General features: G+C 40.2%; 1 protein-coding gene across 2 annotated transcripts in view; it reads right to left on the bottom strand.

Annotated features, from left to right (window-relative positions):
* Window positions 1-23645, bottom strand: part of LOC129170453 (rab GTPase-activating protein 1) — a 111995-nt gene that overhangs the window by 82917 nt on the left and 5433 nt on the right. Inside the window, exons 2-9 of one of the 2 annotated variants that reach the window (XM_054758058.1) lie at window positions 21417-21646; window positions 17395-17424; window positions 14831-15059; window positions 13403-13616; window positions 12771-12945; window positions 7297-7457; window positions 3638-3748; window positions 3165-3231 (exon numbers count right to left, since the gene is read on the bottom strand). In XM_054758058.1, the coding sequence (XP_054614033.1) occupies window positions 3165-3231; window positions 3638-3748; window positions 7297-7457; window positions 12771-12945; window positions 13403-13616; window positions 14831-15059; window positions 17395-17424; window positions 21417-21569 (1140 nt within the window). In that variant the 5' untranslated portion in view covers window positions 21570-21646. The remainder of the gene's footprint in view (window positions 1-3164; window positions 3232-3637; window positions 3749-7296; window positions 7458-12770; window positions 12946-13402; window positions 13617-14830; window positions 15060-17394; window positions 17425-21416; window positions 21647-23645) is intronic. The other variant, XM_054758059.1, reaches the window with a different exon arrangement.

The following is a 23645-nucleotide window of genomic DNA, read 5'->3' as shown; positions in this document are numbered from 1 at the left end:
TTTTTCAAACATCCTGAGGCTCACGGAAGTCAAGTAGGAGACCCAAAAAAATGAGCCGGAGGATCCCATTGGCTGTCCATCAAGACACGGGACCATCCTCGGCCCATACTAAGGTTGTTATTGGTGCCAAGTGTAGTCCAATAGGACGCCATCTGCCAGAGAAGGCTTTTAAGAAGAAAACAACGTCTTCAAAGGCCTCGTCTCCTTTAACGTTTGGAATTTGCAGGAGAGCACCAAACATGGGACATTGAAAGCTAGAAGAAAGTTTTATTCTCCCTTGACGGTCCTGATGGCTTCCAACGTTACTGACATGACAAGAAGATCCCACCTGAGATGTTATCCAGATGCCACAGTGGAGGGGGCGCCATCACGATCCTTCAATGGAACAATGGAGCTTCAGGTTGTGCGGGGGCGTCAAACGGCAGCCAACTATGTGGAGATGTTGCAGGGGGCATCCCTCATGAGTGAAGGACCTCATCTGTGTGGTAATGACTGGCTTTTCAACAGGACGTTTCACCTCACAAAAGGACTTCTTCCAGACGAATACGCTCACTCTTTTGGACCATCCTGCATGTTCCCCTCATCTAAATCCAGTGGAGAACATTTGAGGATGGATGGTAAGGGAACTTTAAAAAAATGGACATCAGTTCCAGACAGTGGATGCCCTCCATGAAGCCACCTTCCCCACCTGGAGTGACATTCCCACTAGCGTGGTGAAAACACTGGCATCGAGCATGCCTAAACCCACTTTTCACCTCATTAACAAGAATGGTCCAGCTCCTTATTACTCACTCCTTTTTTATTCATTTTTATTTCTATTTTGAGGGGTGGGGGTTATGGTCTTATACTTCTGATGATTTGATGAACAGCCTATTTCACTTAAAAAATAAAATGCTTACTCTCAATATTTTTTGTCTCACAACCATTTCTTCTTTTTGCATTTTGAAGATTTTTATGCTTTCTGGTGTCATTTCCAACCAACAGAAACCCATTCACAATTTCGGGGAAGGGGTAAGATAGTGTAACTCAGGGGTGTCCAAATGTCCAAATGAGGGCTATTGAGTGAAAAATGAAAGGATGCGACTTTGCCACATTGAAATTTTGTAAAGCAACACATGTAAATATGCTAACAGGTTTCAATGCATCTCAGCTTTGTCATATGGGTGATAAAGCCTATTATTAGCATCAACTTTGCTCTTTGCTCCTTTTTCCCCATTTTTTATTGTTTTTTTAAAAATTTTGTATATATTTCAGCTTTCTTTTAAAGCAATCTTTGCAATTATTCTCCTCGTAATAAATTGACTTTATTCCCGAAATACTGTCAGTTTTCCACAAGCTAATTTTCCAAAAATTCCAACGTTGTTTTGTTTTGCTTCTCACAATATTACAAATTCTTTAAAAATATATATGTATTTTTTCTTGAAAGAAAAATGCCAATTTTTCTCTTAATATTTTGACTTTATTCTTTTACAATTAATTTTGCTGTTTTTTTTTTTTTTCCCAACTCTCTCATTGTAAATTTTCTTCTCGTAATTATGACTTTTATATTTTGACTTTGTTCTCATAACCTTACTTTTCCACAACCAAATTTTACAGCAATTTAGTGTTTGGTTTGTTTTCCATAATATTACGACTTTAAAAAAATGTTGTTTTTTTATATTTCAACTTTATGCTAGTAAAATTATGTTATTTTTCCTCATATTAAAAACCTTATTTTCATAAAATTACATGTTTTTTTCTCATTAGATTAAAGCTTTTTTCTCTTAATATTTTGACTTTATTCTTGTAAAGTTACTGCTGATTTTTGCTGCTGTTGTTTTTTTTCCCATTATCCATCCATCTTCTATGCCGCTTATTACTAAAGACACACCTTGTCACAAGGTGTCACACCTTGACGATTTAGCCAGCGCATGCCCGACGTGATCATTTTGATGGCATACGTTGAACTGTGGACGTCTTTTGAAATTTTGGGCGTATACATAGCGTATTCATAACGAGTTCGACATATACATGACGTTTTAGTAGCTTATATAGAACGTTTCTATAACTTATAGACAACTTTTACCAACAAATCCATAGCGTGTTGCCAGCGTTCACAACTTATGCACAACGCCAGTCTAACTTATGCAAACCACACGGCAGCGTATGGCCGACGATCACGTGCCGTAGCCTATAAAAAGGCTGCCACTCGATGACTGAAATCATAACCTCACTAGACATCGCAGTGTCAACATCACCATCATGCCGAAGAAAATATCAAAGACCGCTGCCAAGAAGTATCAGGGCAGTGATGGAGGGATCCATCACCACCCACAGCCTCCCCATCCCACTCTCACTCTGATGGAGATGACGCAGGTTCTAACGCCTCTCAGGCATCGTCAATGGTATCGGAAGCTGCTTCCCCAGTGGTTTCCATCTCCTCTCAGTCAACGCTTGCCAAGAAGAGAGCCAAGAAGACACAGTTTTGTCTCAAGGTATGTTGACGTATTACGACTTGTGCGTAACTTACAAATCACGTGTGTGAACGGGCATCAACGATCGCATAACTTATTGCCCGCGTATGCGGGACGTATGAATCATACGTTGACATACGTCAAAAAGTTTTGTGCATGCACAAAATATTTGGACGACTTGGACGTACTACGATGTATGCCGGCATGCTTCAGCGTGCTCAACTTATACAAAACTTACCCATAACTTATTCGACATACGGCAGCTTATTTGCCAAATTTTTCATACGTTGGCATACACTGGCTAAATCGTCAAGGTGTGGCAGGGCCTTAAAGTCACGGGTATGCTGGAGCTTATCCCAGCTGACTTCAGGCGAGAGACGGGGTAGACCCTTGGCTACCCTTGGCCAGCCAATCACAGGGCACATCAAACAATCATTGGGGAGGAATGATGTACCGGAGTACCTGGAGAAAACCCACGCACACAGCCAACTCCACACAGAGATTTCCAACGGACTTTCGAAACCAGATCTTTCAGATCTCCTGACTGTGTGGACAACATGCTGACCACTAGGCCACCGTGTGGCTTTTATTATTTACATCATTTTATATATTATATTTTTAAAATATCGTGGGCCAATAATAAAACAAACACGAGCCACAAGTGGCCCCCAGGCTGCACTTTGGACACCCCTGGTGTAAACGTTCACCCACCAGGTCCAGAAGGTGCATGTCACTGTTCTTTACATTCTTCCCAGGACTGAGCAGAAGGCCAAAACACCTAGACGGGCACACACATGGGGCAAAAAAAAGCATAAATAAAAACATTTACAGAGAAAGAAAAGATGATTTTACTACCAATGAGAGCAGGAGATAAAGATGACGAGCATCGTATTACATAACACATAGCGAGTGTCTTGGAGGATATTTAACATTGTGGTCCTGTCTGGGTGCGCCACCAGGAAGAGATTTATGCAGCCATGGAAAATGAGGACAGCCTCAAAGACCGGGAGACATCAATCACCCTGTTCTAAATGCTGGAACATATGAAGTGTAACATGCGTAAGGACGCCGCTGTGGGTGTTTGTCACTGACAGCGGATGGCTTGAAGGAAACAGATGAGGTGAGCTCTGTCACTAGCGTGCCATCTCACGCGTGCATGAATCGTTTGTGGGGTTTCTTGATACCTCTCAATAGCCAGCTCCTTGTTGGACGTCTGCTGTACGTAAATGACAATTTTCTTGCCCATTCCTGCTCGCAGCTTGAAGCTCTGCTTGTCCTTGTCCTTCGCCACAGCGCTGGAAGAAGACCAAGAACCGTTAATCAATCAGAGCCCATAAAAAACCCAAATTCCTCACTGAAAAAATAACACGTCAATGTGACTGACCAATGACAAGCGTGGAGATGAATTAACCCGCAGGAAATATTCAACAATTCTTTCTTTTACTCATCCAGTCAGAGAAAAAGGGACTTTTCTTCACTAACTGCAAAAGGCTAACCGATACAAGAAAAGTCTCTCCTGGATAAATTAAGCAGGAGTCGCGCTGCGGTGAAACAAAAATAAAACATGGGTGGAAGGAAGCAAACACATGATCTTTATCAAAGCTCATCATGTGAGAGAGAGAGAACATGGCGGCGCCTAATTTAAAGGAAATCTTTGTTATTCGACTTCCAAGAAGTTCACAGTGGGCATAGCTTCGTAACACATGGGTGCCCAAAGTGCTGCTCGGGGCCATTTTTGGCTAGCCGCTAATCTCTCTAATGATAATGGTTTAATTTAAGTTGCACTGCAATGCATCACATAACACAATTCGCAGTTCCACGTGTCCAAAAGGAGTAGGAAGAAGCAAAGCTTATTTAATCCTACCCCCCATCCGGTTCACACCAACTGCAATATCTGTTCACTTCCTGTATTCCAAATGTACCCTTTTCCGATTAATACATAGGAAAATGATAAAGTGATGTAATGTAACAATGTGGTAATATAATTGTCAAAGTTCTTGTCACCATAAACAATTCATGTAACAGTCATAATAAATAACAGTAAGTACACTGCAAATGATTTGCAGACATGTTAGACAATTTGCCTACTTTTAAGGGCTATTTACTCATTGACCTTATACAGGAAGTGCAGAATTATTAGGCAAGTTGTATTTTTGAGGATTAATTTTATTATAGAACAACAAACATGTTCTTAATGAACCCAAAAGACTCATTAATATCAAAGCTGAGTATTTGTGGAAGTTGGAGTGGGGCTTTTTTAGTTTTAGCTATTTTAGAAGGATATCTGTGTGTGCATGCGACTATTACTGTGCATAATTATTAGGCAACTTAACAAAAACCAAATATATACCCATTTCAATTATTTATTTTCACCAGGGAAACCAATATAACAGCTCAACATTCACAAATATACATTTCTGACATTCAAAAACAAAACAAAAACGAATCAGTGACCAACATAGCCACCTTTCTTTGCAAGGACACTCAAAAGCCCGCCATCCATGGATTCTGTCAGTGTTTTGATCTGTTCACGATCAACATTGCGTGCAGCAGCAACCGCAGCCTCCCAGACACTGTTCAGAGAGGTGTACCGTTTTCCCCCCTTGTAAATCTCACATTTGATGAGGGATCACAGGTTCTCTATGGTGGTCAGATCAGCTTAACCAGGAGGCCACGTCATTAGTTTTTCTTGTTTTAGACCCTTTCCTGCCAGCCACGCTGTGGAGTACTTGGGTGCGTGTGATGGATGCATGGATGCATTGTCCTGCATGATAATCATGTTTTTCTTGAAGGATGCGGACTTCTTCCTGTACCACTGCTTGAAGAAGGTGTCTTCCAGAAACTGGCAGCAGGACTGGGAGTTGAGCTTGACTCCATCCTCAACCCGAAAAGGCCCCACAAGCTCATCTTTGATGATACCAGCCCATACCAGTACCCCACCTCCACCTTGCTGGCATCTGAGTCGGACTGCAGCTCTGCCCTTTACCGATCCAGCCATGGGCCCATCCATTTGGCCTATCAAGACTCACTCTCATTTCATCAGTCCATAAAACCTTAGAAAAATCAGTCTTGAGATATTTCTTGGCCCAGTCTTGACGTTTCAGCTTGTGTCTTGTTCAGTGGTGGTCGTTTTTCCAGCCATTCTTACCTTGGCCATGTCTCTGAGTATTGCACACCTTGTGCTTTTGGGCACTCCAGTGATGTTGCAGCTCTGAAATATGGCAAAACTGGTGGCAAGTGGCATCTTGGCAGATGCACGCTCGACTTTTCTCAGTTCATGGGCAGTTATTTTGCGCCTTGGTTTTTCCCACACGCTTCTTGCGACCCTGTTGACTATTTTGAATGAAACGCTTGATTGTTTGATGATCACGCTTCAGAAGCTTGGCAATTTTAAGAGTGCTGCATCCCTCTGCAAGATATCTCACTATTTTTGACTTTTCGGAGCCTGTCAAGTCCCTCTTCTGACCCATTTTGCCAAAGGAAAGGAAGTTGCCTAATAATTATGCACAGTAATAGTCGCCTGCACACACAGATATCCTTCTAAAATAGCTAAAACTAAAAAAGCCCCATTCCAACTTCCAAACATATTCAGCTTTGATATTAATGAGTCTTTTGGGTTCATTAAGAACATGTTTGTTGTTCTATAATAAAATTAATCCTCAAAAATACAACTTGCCTAATAATTCTGCACTTCCTGTAGTATAGCCTTCATTTTAGAATGAGGGATTACTTTATGTCTAGATACCATTCAAGAACGATATTGGTTCATTTAGAATGATACGACCCAAAACGATTCAGTAACTTCAAATGGATTCAGTAACTTTTTAGCCAAAAATTCAACCACTGTGACCGTGAAATAAATAGCTGCATACTGGACAGACCTAGATTGATGTTGTTTTTTGGAAGGGAATCAGGTATAAATGATTCATAATGCTGACATACTTAGGAATAAATTATCAATGAGTAAACAAATGCGTTAAAAATGCAATACAAAATCAGGATGAAGAGGGGGTGGTATAGCTTGCCATGATGAATTATTTACTGTAAATAGTGCAATCCAAATCTTTTGCATGTAAAAACACACTCCACAGCAAGGAGGACGTGGAAGAGCACGGAGGAGTGTCGCGTGCAGAAGGTTACGCATTGTAGGGGAATTTTAGCGCATGCACACACACGCATGCACACGTGCACACACAGTTTAGTTCCAAATGTCAAATTGTAAATAGTTCAGGGTGTTATATTTGTAAAGAAATTGTTATTTTGATGTAAAATAACCCTTTTTTGCATCGTTTATGTTCGGTATAGTTTTTATATGATAGATATTTCAGATGTCACAAAAGCAAAAAACTTGTGTCAAAGTGAAAGTTATGCTAGAAATATAACTGGTTGGTTTTGAAATGTAAGCTGGTTTTATCTCTTTTTTTTGTCAGGAACTGATATTTTCCTGAAACTTACCTATGTTCTACTGCTGATTACCAAAGAATGGAAAAATGTAGAACTAAACCTTTATTTTCTGATTAAAGACGGGAGTCTAATGTTTCTTTTGGTAGGTTCCATGTTTATATAGCCATAGAACACAATGTTCTGTGTACCTTGAAAAATCAGTTAAAATGGCCTAAAATAGCTGCTACTGAGGGGTTGTCTTTTGAAAAATGGCTGGGATTGAAGGAGTTAACATTTCAAGTTGGACTACTTGGCTTTCAAGTTTATATTCTTTTATAGTTCCCATTCAAAGCATGCAGCAAAATGTACACAGATGTGACCATTGGGCTGTCATGCTAGCCCAATGTGTGCCTCTCCATTTTGTCATTCGGTACAAACATCTGCGCCAACTTTGCCCTACCTGAACGTGCCCTTGCCATCATCCTCCTTGATCTCCAGGCTGACAGTGAAGGTAAACAAGTCGCTGTCGGGCGTGAGCGGGGCGGCCTGCTGGGACGCCAGCGCCGCCTTCTTAGCGGACCGTCGGAATGCCGTGGCGAAGCTGTACAGTATCCTGCTCACCTGCGGAGACCGGGCAACGGCACAAAGACAAACCAAGGTAAAGCCTGGGAGAAAGTTGATGACAGCGTATCTTCTCAGCGGACAAATGCTAGAGAAAGTAAACTTGGATAGACTGCTCATGGTCTGGGGCTGCACGAGTGCTGCCGCGGTTCATTGAGGGGGACCATGGACAACATCCAACATCGTACTGTGACATTGTAAAGGAGAGAATGACGCCCTCACTTGGGAAAGCTGGGCTGCGTGGCACTTTACCCAAGAGGATTAAGGACAGTGCTAGATAACACATTTAAATACGCACACCAATTTGGACACGGAGTATTGTCCCTTGACAAGATGGAATAAAATGGTTGGTAAAATGCGATAGATATCTTTACTTACTCAAAACTAGCTACTGTACGTGGGTTTTAATAAACAGGGCCCCAAATCAAAGCCCCTGGCAACCGGATTATTTTGAGCAGCAGCCCTCCAAGGTTAATGACGGGGAGATAATAAATGGCAACTGCTGCTGTTAATATTCAATTTGCTGCTTCTTAAAAGGCGCTGCTAACCTCGCTCGATGAGGCGCATATGCTCTGGGTAGAGATGAAGAATGCCAAGACCTGGCAGGAAGGTTATTTCCTAATAAACCAGGATAAGAAGCATAGATATTTGCCAAGGAAAGTAGCGCTATGACCGCTAAAGAAGTATTGTTCTAGAAAGTCGTGTTCTCTCCAAAAGAAACATCAAAGTCTGAGATGTTGAAAGTGATGCACGTCAAACAGATGACTTATGGTTGTGTTGAGGTCCACTTTCTCATGCACTCCAAATCATTGCTCATGTGGAAAAAATTTGCTTGTGAGTTTTTAAAATGTCTCTGCAATTACCGCCTGCTGCCAATTTACGGTAGCTGGGGTGTCCAAAGTGCAGCCCGGCCCGGGAGCCATTCGCAGTCTGTGGCTGTTTTTTTTATTGTCCCGTGGCTAGGACTGTCACAATAATAAATATCTGGATTAATCGAATGATACAAAAAAAGTTTGATAATTATGAGCCCTCGATCCAGTAACATGTGTATGTATGCGTATGAGGGTTCACTCTGCATCTGTCTGTGCGCATGGGTTCTACAGTGGAATGAACAGAGAGAGTGAGCCCTCCTGTCCTCTCATTGAGCTTCTTTGTAGAGGCGGGGCTACTAGTGAGTGGACCCAGGGTGCCAGCAACAAATTAGCTTTGTGAGAAAGCACATGCTAACATGAATGATGGCACAGAAGCGATGGTTTCTTGGGCGAGCGCAACAGTCCCAGTGTGGGAATATTTCGGCTTTAAACAGAATGAACAAGGGGAGCGCATTTGTTCGAAAGTAGTGACGAGAATAAAGGGGAACACGACCAACTTGCGCCAAGAGACGAAGCGGTGAAAACAATCCTCGTAATCCTGTGGAACATTATGCGGGAACCGAACCGCCTCGGGAGAAAGTGCCAGCCAGGCTTTGAGCTCCACAAGTCTGTCACCCTCCGGCGTCTACGTTTTCCTGGGAATCAACGGCTCCTTCCGGAGCAGGAACTCTGGCACGTCAGCCAGGTAAGAGGAGTCAGGCACGCGGTTTGTTTGGCCCCCCGTACTCTTGTTTCACAAAGGCGGCCACAATGTCCTGAATTTTAAGTAATTCCTGACTATCATACAGCAGAAAGTCGATGGTCCTCACAACAAACGATAAAACAAAGCTAAAACCGACCACAGTGAGCTGAGGGAAGCAGCGAGCCAGACACACCGGCTTAGATTATGCCATGTCATTAATGAAAAAATGGTCTCAGAAATGCCGATAATATCGATTATATCGGCATTCATTTGTAGCACAATTATTGACCTGCAAAATTTGTCATCGTGACAGGCCTACCCGTGGCACATTCAAATAATATGATTTAACAAGACAACTTTTTTTAAAAAGCCCAGCAAAACTGGAACAATCTGCATTAATTTTACTAGAGTCAAGACGAAATATTGAAAGGAAAAAGTTGTAATCTAATGAGAAAAACTCGCAAATTTTAAAGTCATAATATTATGAACAAAAAAACAAATAAAGTTGCCATGTTTGGAAAATTAGGTCCCGGAAAAAGTTTGAATATTACAAGAAAAGAAGTCAAAATTACGAGAAGAAAATTTACCAAAAGAAAGTTGAAATAGTTGGAAAATTTGTAAACAGCTGTCATTTTACGAGAATAAAGTCACAATATGAAAAGAAAAAAGTTGTATTTCAACCAAAAAAAGGCGTAATTTTATGAGAATAAACCTGTAACATTATGAGGAAAAAAATGCCATTTTAGTAGCAGAGTTGAAATATTAAGAGAAAACAGTATTTTTTTTTAAGGCATAATATTATGAGAAACAATTTAAACAAAATAAAGCTGTAATTTTTTGGAAAATTAGGTTGCAGAAAAAGTTATATTACAATAAAAAAAGTCAAAATATTATGGAACGAAAGTCATAATTACGAGAAGGAAATTTACAAGACAAAAGTTTAAATAATTGTAAAATTTAAAAAGAGCAGAAATGGGGTAAAAAGAAACAGCTGTAATTTAACAAGAATAAAGTCAAAATATGAAGAAAAAAAGTCATATTTTAACATTAAAAAATCATTTTACAAGAATAAACATATTGCAACTTTTTGAAATTGCAATATGAAAAACAAATTAAAGTTACCATTTTTGGAAAATTAGGTTGGGGGAAAAGTCATAATTTTGTGAGACAAAGTTGATTGTAATAATGGGCTTTTTCACCTGAATGACAATGCTGCTGATGCACTTTTTTCTTGAAATATATTTAACTTCTATTACGACCATCCCTAATTTCAATTTGGGATCATCTGTCTGAACAAGATGCAAACTTTCCCTGCGCAGTTTGTTTGCTTTACCTCTCATGCAGCAAAATACCGAGCTGACATTTTAAGGTTTAGTGCGAGTTCTTAGCGTGAGGAAAAAGCAGTTTCAATTTGCACCTGGGGGGGGGGGGGCTCTGAAGCAGCGCCTTAACCCCCTTTTTCCTTTTCTGCTGAACAACACACGCGGTGACACATCCTCTCGCTATCACCTCTCTCTGGTTCTGGAGGGATTTCTCTTTGCTATTTTGTGTGCATGGGTTATGTGATTATGTGAGCACCGCAACACAGCCTGGAGTGCATGACATAACCCCTTTGCAGCTCCCAAACACTGACACGGTCCCTGTGGGACTGGGGTGGGGGTGGGGTCAATGATTGGAGACAAGGTCAAGCAGAACACTTCCAGCAATATCAACGTGTTTTTATGTCGAGGTTGTGCAACACAATGCTTGCTCAGTCTTCACTTCATATGCATTGAATACTGTCAAGTGACCTGAGAATAATACTAATATACTGTGTGTGTATGTGTATATACATGCCCTATACCAGGGGTGGGGAACCTCTCAAGCAAGGGCCACATAGTGACTTTGCCACTTTGATATTTTATAAAGCAACACACAACAGAAATGATATATATTTAAAGACAAAGGTGCATCTCAGCTTTTTTTTTCTTATTATTTATTATTATAAATATCAACTTTACTCTTTACTTTTTTTTATTTCCTATTTCTGCTTGATTTGTTGTTTTTGTTTTTTTTTTAACAGTTTCCAACTATTTCAACTGTCTTCTTCAATAATCTTCATACATTTTCTTTTGGTAATATTATGAATTTATTCCCATAACATTGTTACATTTTCTCCAACGTAATGTTCCAAAAATTACAACTGTCTCTTATAATACCACAACATCGGGGAAAAAAAAACAAAAAAGAGTCCTTTTTTCTTTAATATTTCAGCTTTATACTACTAAAATGACATTGTTTTTCTTCATAATATTATGAGTTTATTCTAGTAAATTTTTTTCTTGTTGGAATACGACTTTTTTCTCTTCTACTTTATTCTCTATTTATTCTCTTTATTCTAATATTAAAATTACAGCTGTTTTTACACATTTTTTTGCAGTTGTTTACTGCAAAAACTATTTCAAGTGTTTTCTTGAAAATTTTCTTTGTGTAATTTTGACTTTATCCCCATAATATTTGGACTTTATTCTCATCATTTCTGCAACCTAATTTTCCCAAAGGTTTTGTTGCTGTTTGTTTCTCTATAAAACAGTCTTTTTTTCTCAAATATTAATTTCATATTTCATCATAACATTACGACATTATTATATTATTCATATTATATTCTTTTAAAATTAAGACTTTTTCTCGCTGGATTACATTTTTTTTAATTATTATAAAAGAATGCTGATTTGTCCGTTTGCTGCTGCTGTTGTTTTTTTTTTTTTAGTTTTCTTGTTAAATTATAACTTAGAATGTGCTGCGGGTCATCCATCAGATGTCGCCAAAAGGCAGCATCAGAGTTGTTAAATAAAGACAACATCAGCCAAGCCACAAAGCCTGAGTCAGCCTATGGCAGTGGTTCTCAATTATTTTCTGTCATGCCCCCCCCAGGGGACAGAAATGTTTTCACGCCCCCCCCAATAATATCTAGTTATTTATCTGTACTGTACAGACTGAACTACAAACAGAAACCAGGAAAATGCAACAAAATGGAGAGCAGTGAAGCATACAAGTGTATTCAAGAGTCCAATTCCAATTTGAGTACGATAAATTTGCCCTGTCTTTCACGGCCACCCCTGACAGTTCACCGCACCCCCAAGGGGGAGCCCGCCTTACTATTTAAGAAGCACTGGCCTGAGGGAAGGGGCGGAACAGCAGCACAGAAATGTGATTAAAACGTTAATATTAAAATGAACGTGGTCGCCCGAGGACACAAGCACACGTTAAGACAGCAGTGTCCAAAGTGCGGCCCGGGGTCCCTTTGCGGTGGTGGACAGTATTGTTCAACAAAGTTCCTTGTAGGTTATTCCAGATATATTAATAATGAAAAGGTCTTTCTGATTGCTAGTAGCTGAGTAAATTATCCCAGGTCCTTACCAAGAGCAACTAACCATAAGAGGGAGAGCAGCTATAAAGCAGAGGGTTCAGTATTGTCTACAGTATAAATCGGTTACTCTACCATGAATAGTCTGGATGTAACGGCGCCGCCTTTACATAGGAGGCTGTGAGTTCCCTCGGCCCTGACTTAGAAGTCTCACCCGAGACAGGGAGAATAACCCTTTACATGTCAGGCAAGACGTACGCATGCTGAGGAGATGAAATGTGGTCTTGCACCCCTGAGGTAACTAGGGTTTAAACAATACACATCCAGTATCACGGTACCAAACACTTGCTAATGCTATTGAGTATGTGTGTCCTAACTTTGGTCATTGTTTCAAGGAATGCCAGCCTGCTCACCGCCTCTTGTATTTGGCAGCGGAACACGTGTATCCTGAAGATCTCAGTGTTGTGGTGGCTCTCGGTGAACGCGAAGCAGTCGCTCTCCGGGGTGCCGTCGTGGCCCCGCACGCAGAACAGGATTTTATAGATGGGGTAGTTGGCGATCTCTGTGCTGCTGTGGGGGTCCAACAACCTGGAAAAATAATAACATGCCGTGTGTGCAGTACGTTGATGCAAACATGCAAAATTCAAAATCCGGGCTGCTGGTCGCAAATGGTCCACCTTTAGGAGGTTAGTATCAGAGCTCTAACAAAGGCGGGACAGCGCCTGTGCGCAAGAGTTGTGTAAATAGCCCACTAGCATGCATTCTGTGTAAAAGGCAAAGACAGATAAATTCTGGATCTTCTGTCACGGCACAAGGCAATAACCACATTTCATCAAAATCCGGAGAGTCGTGGTTCAGTTCAGCACAGTATGGTGAGGTACACATTTTTGTATGTAAGAGTAGAATGGGGTGAAAACAAAAGCCATCATTTAAAAAAATTATAACAATATGTCTTCTTTGGTGACGATGTGATACGGTTTACACAGCAGATGCAGCAGCTCTCCTCAGACGAGACTGTTGGAAATGACGTTCTCCAGCTGCCTACCTGACAGTGCCTTCCGACACGCCTGGCACCGACAGGGTGACGTCCAAGGGGAGCTGGCACTGCCCTCTGAGGATGCTCATCATGCGCAGGGCCTCCACCTCGCTGCGGGGGGCGTTGACCGAGGCACACCCGAGATATGTCAGCTGGCTGAAGACCACGCTGTCCTCGTCTGGGATGGGACTGCCCGGGCTGCCGTCTGACGAGGATTCGTCTCCTGTGGAGGGAGAGATGTTAGCATATCTATACAAGCTGAACACTGACTACTCTAAAGTATAGCAATGTTTCCGTAATAAAGTAATCCCTCGCCTCTTAGCATTTTGAATTTCGCGGATTCACTCTCACGGTTTAAAAAATATATTTTCATTAATAAATCATGCTGTTTCATGGTTGAATACGGCCTATTATTAGTCAAAAACATGCATACTTAAATACATTTGATGTATTTTTGGCCTAAATGAAGCATGTTCAAGCATAAAAAATCTCTAAATAAAGTAAAATACAAATACTGTATAAGGCATTCAGAAGACGCATTCAAAGGCCTTGTGATGATATGTAGTATTCCACACTGGCCACTAGGTGTCAGTAATGTTACACTAGTGAGACAATAGCCACTGCAGAAAGGACTGCAAGACAAAACCAGATGTGAAAAAAGGTACCACAAGGAACTCTCAATGCTAACGTGAGTGTTAAATTATGTCTTATTTATGCCTTATATGTCTCATTTTCTCTTATTGTATCTACTATATTGGATAATAGGAGTGTAAAGGTGACTTTAGGGGTGTTATTTCAGGGGAGTCTGGAGGGCTAAATGTTAAAAACCATATTTAGATGGTCTTAAACAGGTTCTTTGCTTAATATGTCTTATTGACTCTTATTCTACTATATTGGGTAATACGAGTGTAAAGATGACTACAGGGATGTTATTTTATGTCTAGAGGGCTTTAGTAGTGTTAAAAACCATATTCAGAAGATCGTAAACAGCTTTTCTTTATTTAATACCTCTTATTTTTTCTTATTATGTCTACTATATTGGGTAATAGGAGTGTAAAGGTGACTACAGGGCTGTTATTTAATGTCTAGAGGGCTCTAATAATGTTATACATATTTAGGGGGTCGTAAACAGGATTTGTTTGCTTGATATGTCTTATTTTCTCCTGTTATGTCAACTATATTGGGTAATAGGAGTGTAAAAGTGACTATAGGGGTGTTATTTCATGTCTAGAGGGCTTTACTAATGTTACAAATTGTGTCGGTAAACAGGTTTTCTATGCTCTAACTATGAAAATATTCCATTTACAAATACAGTTATGTGTCCTACTTGGCAAAAATTCACTTATCACGGCCGGGTCTGAAAGGAGTAAGCCGCCATGAGCGAGGGATTGCTACAAGCATGTTCTAATGCTTTGTTTTCATGAAATAATCGCTCACCTCGATATGACCGCTCGTTCAGCTCGCTCTCCTGAGCCGTCTGAACAGGAAGCGCCATCTCCACCTTGGGGGAGGGCGTGCTTAGCGGGTCAGCGCCTGGCGCTACAGGGGAGGCCGTCGTGGCGAGGAGGCCGTGATGATCTCCCACGCCCACCTGGGCCACCGACGGTTCCATGAGGACGTCCTCTAACTCCCTTTGGAGCTGCTGCTCGCTTCCATTCCCCACAATCTGACACAGGCAGCATAGACGGCAGCACATCAGTGGCAAGCAAACAAAAACACTGGAGCAGAAACCATTAACAAATACAACTATTGTGTTTCTTTTTGCTGCTGTGACATGTAAATGACCCGCAACAGTGGTCCTGATAACTGCACTATGATTTCCTGCTTATGTAAACTTGGCCACTGAGAATATTCGTGGACTCTATCATCTGCGTCAAGTGATAGCGCCATGCCTTATTGTGCAGCCTTTTTTATTACATTTCCTCCGTTATCAGGAATCTCTCGTGGGTCAGTAAGTGTAAGTTGTTAGGAGTTAATTGATGTTAAGAAACAAAGTGGAATCCCAAGTCAGGAGAATCCATAAGAATAGAATGAGTCAACTTGCAGAGGGCACTGCTGCACAAAAAAAGACTGGAATGCTGGACGAGTTTGCTCCCTGCTGGTAGTACAACATCGCTTCTGTTGCTGTTGTGCATTGTGCAACATACTGGTTAATAAATGACCATAAGGGTCAAACAGAGCTAAGCTTTCCTTTCCACTTTCTCGGGCCCTCAAAAAATAAAAAATAAATAATCATTCCCCCCCCCCCAAAAAAAAAATCACCTGTTAACACTGCCTGTGCAGCTTTGGGAAAAAATACCAAGCTGACATTTTAACGCAGGGGTGTCCTAAGTGCGGCCCTAGACAAATTTTAGAAAAGCATTTTAAAAAGCAGTAATTTTACAAGAATAAAGTAGAACTATTAGAATAAAGTCATAACATTAATATAAAAATGTGTAACATTACGACAAAAAAATATTACAAGCATAGTTGTAACTAGGCCTGTCAAGATATTACATTTCACTGGTCAATGATTGTACTCCAAGTTATCGTCGAAAAGTGATATTATCGACATTATTTCACACCATCAATTACAGTATTTGGCATATAACCGTACTGAAAGGTTGCGATTCTTTTGCAATATAGCGAGTGACACTGTCTGCCAGCGCGCACCAATTTGCGTTGTCTGTTGTTTTTTTTCCAAGTTGGGAAAAATGAAAAGGATGGTTGTGTTTCACGTGTAATTACAAGTTGGTCGTGTTTCCCTGCTTCCTAGTCACTACTTTCGAACAAATGTGCCATATCGGTTCATCTGTGTTCATGCGCTCACCTTGTTCATTCTGTTAAAAAGCAAAATATTGCCACACTGGGGCTGTTGCGTTGGCCTTAGAAACCATCGCTCCGGTGCCCAACACTAACATGTTAGTGTTAGCATACACTAACATGAATTTCATTCATGTTAGTGTAGGCTTTCTCACGAGGCTGCTTTGCTGCTAGCACTCTGAGCAATCTATCTATTCACTAGAAGCCCCGCCTCCACAAAGAGGCTGAATGAGAGGAGGGTTCACTCTCTCCGTTCATTCCATTATAGAACCAATGCGCACAGAGTGAACCCTCTTGTCATCCAGCCTGTGTGGTACAAAGAGGCGAGGAGATGAAACACACGCATGCATGCACATGTCCATTTACAGTATCGAGGGTGGCATAATTATCAACTTGTTTTTTTATTTTTTTATTATCCAATTAATCAATTTAGCGATTATCATGACAGGCCTAGTTGTAATGCTATGAAATGAAAAATTTCATTTTTAATTACCGCAATAATGATGGCAATATTTGTAACAAAAAAAAAAGAACAAAATTGTAATTTTGGGAAAATTCGGTTGTGAAAAATGTGGGATATTACTAGAATGAAGTCAAAATATTATGGGAATAAAATGTATTTATTTATTTGTTATGACAAAAAAACAAGACAGTTAAAGTATTTGTAAAAAAATTGAAAAAGTAGTAATACACATTGCCACCTATAGCACAATGCTGTTGTTTTCATAAAATATATAGAACTTGTTGGCATATCCACATAGGTTGGTTTACAAAATGGAAAATACTCAAGTGTCCCCCATATCCTTTGGTTTTACCATATGCCGCGCTCGCTGGGGAAAACATTTTGACCCCCCTGTTTTAAGATTTGTTCCGAGTTTTTAGCGTGACAAAAATGCAGTTTCAATTTGCACTGTGGGGGGGGGGGCCTCAAGACATGTAGTTCCTTGACTTGGATCTTAAGTTTGCACGGTTAGGATCTCAGGTAGACACTCGCCCGGCGGGGACATCTCCTACTTTCCTCGTGATAAATGCTAATAAAAAGGATGCACTTCCACAAGCCAGCAAATAAACCAGGGAGCACAAACCACGGACAGAGTCACCACGGGATCACATGACAGAGCCATAGCGAGAGAGATACACGAGCAGCAAAGTCATACAGGAAGGGAGAGGACAAAGAGGAGGAAGAAGGAGACACTGACCTTAAAGCTGACCCCTTCCTTTGAAATCACCTGCATTAAAGACAACAAGTTTAGACTCCTCCCTGACTTGATGGCTGACTGACAAGTGTGAAAAAACCAGACTATGGTGTCGGAATGAACAAGTGAATGAGGTGATTTGGCCGTTTCCTTCCACTTGTAGCTTTCTTTATCGCCGCAGTAACATTCAGCATAGAGACGAAATGGGCCAAAAGTTCATCTTCTTCAAGCCTAGACAGAGTGTGGGGTGTTACTTTCATCTTGCACTGCACTGCAGCTTACTGACGGCCGTTTCTAGTGTTTCATCCCACCAATGGCGCTAAATAAGTACCCAAAATCGGTCTGATGCAGTGCACTTCTACACTACACTGCTGAAAACCACACGCATGGGCTGGTGGCGCCATCTGCTGGTTGCCCTAGAGCAGGGGTGGCCAAACTTTTTCCACCGAGGGCCACATAAACAATGAGCAATGAAACTTTGCTATTTTGTAAAGCTACACATGTAGATATGCTAACAAGTTATTTATATTGCATCTCAGCTTTGTCACATAGGTGAAAGGCCTTTTATTAATACCAACTTCACTCTTTGCTCTTTTTCTACCCATTTTTACAGGGTTTTTTTCCCCAGATATTTCACCTTTCTTCATAAATAATATTTGTAAATTTTCTTTTCATAATATTATGACTTTATTCCCATAATATTATGACTTTATTCCCATAATGCTATAACATTTTCACAAACCTACTTTTCCAGAAATGTTGACTTAAAATAATATATGAAATATATATACTGTATATAGAAATAATATACTTCTTTAATATTTCAAGTCTACTATGAAAATGACTTTATTTTATATTATTTTATCATAATATTACAAGTTTATTCTCATAAATTGCACCATTTTTCCTCCTTACAAGATGACTTTTTCCTCTTCCTATTTTTACAGCTGTTTTTTTTCCCCATTTCTGCTGTCTTTTTATTCCACCTATTTCAGCTTGCTTCTTGTATATTTTCGTCTATTATATTATGACATAATTTCCGTAATAGTTTGACTTTATTTGCATCATATCCTAACTTTTTCCCCAACGTAATTTTCCAAAAATTACAACTTTATTTTATTTGGTTTGTTTCTCATATTATGACTTTAAAAAAAAATAATACATTTTTTCTTTAAATATTTCAACTCATTATTTTTTCCTCATAATATTACAAGTTTATTTTCATAAAATGGCAACTTTTTTCTCCTTAGAATACAACTTTTTTCTCTTAATGTTTTAACTTTATTCTTCTAAAATTTCAGCTGTTTTTTCCAAGTCCATTTGATTTTTTTTTATTTTGCAACTATTTCAACTTTGTTCTTGTAAATGTTTTTCTCCAAATATTACGTCTTTATTCCCATAATATCATAACTTTTTCCCCCAACTTAATTTTCCGAGTATTATAACTTCATTTTGTTTGGTTTGTTTCTCATATTCTGACTTTTAAAAAATAACATACTTCTTCTTGAATATTTCAATTCTGCTACAAAAATGGCATTATTTTTCCTCATAATATTAAGTTAAGTTACAATATAACATTATTGTCGTGAAATTACAACTTTTTTCTTGTAATATTTTGACTGTATGTTTGCCGCTGATTTTTTTTAAATGTTCTTGTTAAATTCCATTTTTAGAATGTGGTACAGCCACGGTCACAAATGCCCCCCGGGCGGCTGGACACCTCTGCCAGAGAGCACCTTTTGCAGAGCTTCTGCACTGGGCCATGGACAGGAAATGGATGGAGACAGCCACTTGGGGAAATGAAATCATAGCAAATGTAATGAAAGACAAAAAATGCCTCCGCACTGAGGGCGGGGTGGAGGAGGTAACCAGAACCTTCCAACGAGAGACTGAGGATGGCGTCTTCCCTGGCGACACGCCCTTGTGACAAAAACACATGATTTCAAGCATGTGCAGCTACGCTGGCACACAAAGCATCAGTCCGCTACCGACCCATTTTCAGCAATTCTTACCAATACATTTGCTGGGATGTTCCTTAGATAGGTTAGCAGCAGCTTTACTGTTAGCACAATAGCCTGTAGCAGCATTGAGCAGAGGCCGGAAGCTGAAAAAAATAACCGCTTAGTTTGTAGCAGCCCTAGATACTGCTTGCATGTGCCCAAATCTTGTCAGATCCATTCATTATTTACTGTCGGGGTGTCCAAAGTGCGGCCTTGGAGCCATTTGTGGCCTTTGGCACATTCTAAAAATCTAATATATCATATACTATGAAAAACAACAGCAAAATTGGAAAAATCAGCGGTAATTTTACAAGACTAAAGTCAAAAGACTAAGAAACTAGAAAAGCACAGACCTTCCGCCATATTGTGATTCACACCAAAATAATAATCCTGCATTTTTTGGATCAGTCTTTGATATTTAGTAGAACCTGTTGGAAACCTCTGAGTTATAAGCACAAACGGCCCTATGTCGCAATGTTAAATAAATTCTTTTAAAAAAATTCCAGGATCCAGACGGTGATCCGGATCACCCCCAAAATGTAATCAGTTCTTCCATATCCCATTTACAACAACTCCTGAAAATTTGGTCCAAATCCATTCAGAACTTTTCAAGTTATTTTGAACAAAAAAACCAAAAACATAACCTAATCAAAAACATAAGGCAAAAAGTTCTAACCAGAGAAAAAGCTGTAATTTTACCAGAATAAGGTTGTAATACTACCAAAAAAAAAAGGTAATTTTAGTAGCATAAAATTGACATATTAAAGAAAAAATGTTTTTTTTAAAAGTTGTAATATTATAAAAACAAACAAAACAATGAATAGAATTGTGATTTTTGGAATATTACGTTGCGAAAAAAGATACATTATTTTACGAGAAAACAAGCCAAATTATAGTTAGAATTACAAGAAGAACATTTACAAGAAGAAAGTTGAAATAGTTAGAAACAACCGCAGAAATGAAAAACAGTTGTCATTTTACAAGAATAAAGTCAAAATATTTAGCTCCCCCAAAAAAGTTGCAATTTTATAAGAAAAATAATGTCATTTTAGTAGCACAAAGTTGAAATATTAAAGAAAAAAAAAACTTTTTAAGCCGTATTATTATGACAAATAAACAAAACTCATAATACGCTGTTTCCCCGATATCACTCGCAGTTTGTTCTACAAAACATCAAAGTGACAAAGTTGAATCCTTTTTTTCACTACAGTGGTGTGAAAAAGTGTTTGACCCTTTCCTGATTTCTTTTTTTTTTTGCACCATTTTTATTGGGATGATGGGATGATTGTACAACAGATTGTACATCTTCAATGTTTTAAAAAAAAAAAACAAAAAAAACAAAAGGAACTGGGTTAATTTGGGATTTTGTACTGTATATTTACAGGTCCCGTCAGAAGCGTGCGTACACTCATCATGGGCACCAATGTCATCAGACCTCACAAAATGCTTGCCGTTGTATTTGTCTCCCGCCGTTGCCCTGCCCGCTGTCGCCTGTGCATTCATGTGTATGTGACGAAGACGCCCGCAGTAATGCCACTCTTCCTCCGCGACGGCGCGCCGTGTCCATCTTCTTTACATATATGTTCCACAGCGGAAGGAAATGCGAGCGTCAACAAAAACAAACCAAACACTAACTTCATGTCAAAAAATCCCAACTATCCCTTGAAGCTGTGACTGTCTCTTCGAATGTTCTGAAAGCCTATTTCCATGCCAGCAAACTAGCCGAGGTGGAATCAATTCATCAATGATGGGGTGACGTGCGACTGAGGATGTCCTTACCGGAAACAGACGAGGCAGGTAAGAAAATAAGAGTGAGTGTGCGTAAGAAGCAAAATGGTTAGTTTGATGGTTAGCATGCTAATGTCTAAGAGAAGGACTGAGTCATGCAAATCAATCGTCGTCTAAATGATCAAGATGGTAAACAACAGTCAAGATGGAGGACGTTCTGATGCTGTAACTTCTTATTGAACTTCCCCTTCCCTGCTTCCACGGTGCGTCCATACCTGCGCACCGCGCCGTCCTTACCTTCAACCCTGTCTTTTCGTCGTCGCTACCGTTATTGGTGGACGAGGGCGTCTCGTCGCCCAGCCGGGACACCAGGACAAAGTCCTCGCTGTTGAGAGTGCACACCGAGTCCGAGGACACGCTAATCTTCCCTGCCGAGCCCTTGTCATCCATGGCTGTCGCTCTTCCGCTCGGCCGCGTCACTCATGAACGGAAGACGCGAGCGAGGGCGAGGAGGATGCGGAAAACACCTGGAAAAAGAAGAATAACCATGACCATCATAAAGAAAAGAGAGACATTTCATGATGTGGTGTCGTATCTTTTTGGGGTAAATATGACTTGAAATATGCTTTTCGTCAACGATGACCAAATTATTACATCGTCAAAGCTTTTTTTCATAACGAAAATGGAACGGTGACGAGCTAAACATGGCTCTTTGATGATAAAACGAGATGAGTAAAGTCTGAGTCTTTTTTGACAAGACGAGAGTGAACCGAACCTTTTTGACCCACGGGCCGGCTCGTGTTCCCACAACTCTCCAGCGGATCGGGTGGGGTTTCATGTATTATAGCATTCTAACTGATCGTATTTTTTATGTATTGTGTAAAACTCAGACAGGAACAACATCAAATTAAAAGCACAATCCACCACCGTCCACCAGTACGAACCTGGAGTTTAGATTATTACGTCGCTGTTTGATGCGTGTGGTAAAAGGCAGTGTGCTGGCATGAATTAACTCGAGCTGGTGCACAGAACAAATATGCACACTAGCACTCAATAACGTCATCAAACTTTACCTTTGTGCATTCCCACACAGTATCAGCATTTGGGAGCAAATATGAGATGAAAGAAAAACTGTAAAAACACAGTATAGTACAAAGGTAGCACATGGCCAATGGTGCATTCAAAGACCGCCAAACAAATTGGTAAAGGTCGCTGCATGCAACAAAAAATATAAACATGCAAAACCTACAAGACTTGTAACTGTATATTATTTTTAAAATGACATAATGGCCCATATTACCAAAATTGATCATCATTTACATAAAATTCAATGTAGCTATTTACAAATTCATTTTTTTAAGTGTATTTTTATTTTTTCCATTGCACCAGAAAGTTTTCCACGGCCCGGTGGGTTGGGACCCGTGGTGTCAAACGTTTAAAATGCATGACATTTCTGCCTGTTGTGCAGGTATGATTCCCGTGTTCCCACGGAGTCTCAGAATCGGACAATAAAAACGGAATCTACAGTTTAACGCAGAATCTCATGGAATCGGACATACTGCATTGTGAATGAAATGCTGTAATCGTGAGGAGAAGGAAATATTCCCCCAGCGGACCGCATGTCCTCACAAACACTAACCAGTTGGCCCTCAGGCCACACTTTGGACACCCCTGCTCTAGGGGATAAACTTGACTGGTAGTGTGTAATATATGGCAATAAATATACTGTGTATTAATTAGTTAACTTGAATCCAAAAAGCAGCAGCACTTGTGACGTTGCAAGGCGTGTGTTTCTGGGTGAAAATGTGTGTTTTGAACAGTGACAATGTTGTTCTTTGCCCACCACTGTGCAGCAGAACAGGCTGTTCACGGCTGCCAGCTGAGCCCTGCGTGCGCCTCGCAAGAGGAGAGGAAACAGACGGAGCGAGCATTCAGGCTTGAAACACCGTCCACGCTCGCCATTACTGCGATAGCTGTCAGCGTTACATACAGCAGCAGCAGCAAAAGGATGATAATAATAGCGGCAAACTACAAGAGGGAGGCGCACAGAAAGGAAGGGAACAAAAAAAGATAGCCTCTGTTGTACAAATCAAGGAAGCACACACACACACACACACACACACACACACACACACACACACACACTTGAATTCCCATCTTGTTTGTGCGGCGGTGCTGGAGATCACCAAGCTGCATACAGAAGCAATAAAGCAAAACATAAAGATCACATGACTAGTGCAAAGTACAGGCCAGCTGTGTCTACAACACCAAAGCCGTGCATTTACAGCATTATGCTTACCAATGCTGCATTGTCACACTGTTATTCATTTAACAATATCTTCAGTATCATTACTACTGCTATTATTATTGTGCCATGAAGAAAGGGAGGACTACACCATACCACACGTAACACAAGCTGTGTACTCTGAAGACGTGTACAAGTCATTACATTACACTCTGACATGAAATGTAATAATAATACCATGATGTCAATGTGTTACAAGTGTGCTATGAACTCAATGTTAT

The sequence above is a fragment of the Dunckerocampus dactyliophorus genome, chromosome 17 (genome assembly GCF_027744805.1).
Source record: "Dunckerocampus dactyliophorus isolate RoL2022-P2 chromosome 17, RoL_Ddac_1.1, whole genome shotgun sequence".
Taxonomy (NCBI): domain Eukaryota; kingdom Metazoa; phylum Chordata; class Actinopteri; order Syngnathiformes; family Syngnathidae; genus Dunckerocampus; species Dunckerocampus dactyliophorus.
Note: the sequence above shows the minus strand (reverse complement) of the source record. Positions and strands in the feature narration are given on the sequence as shown.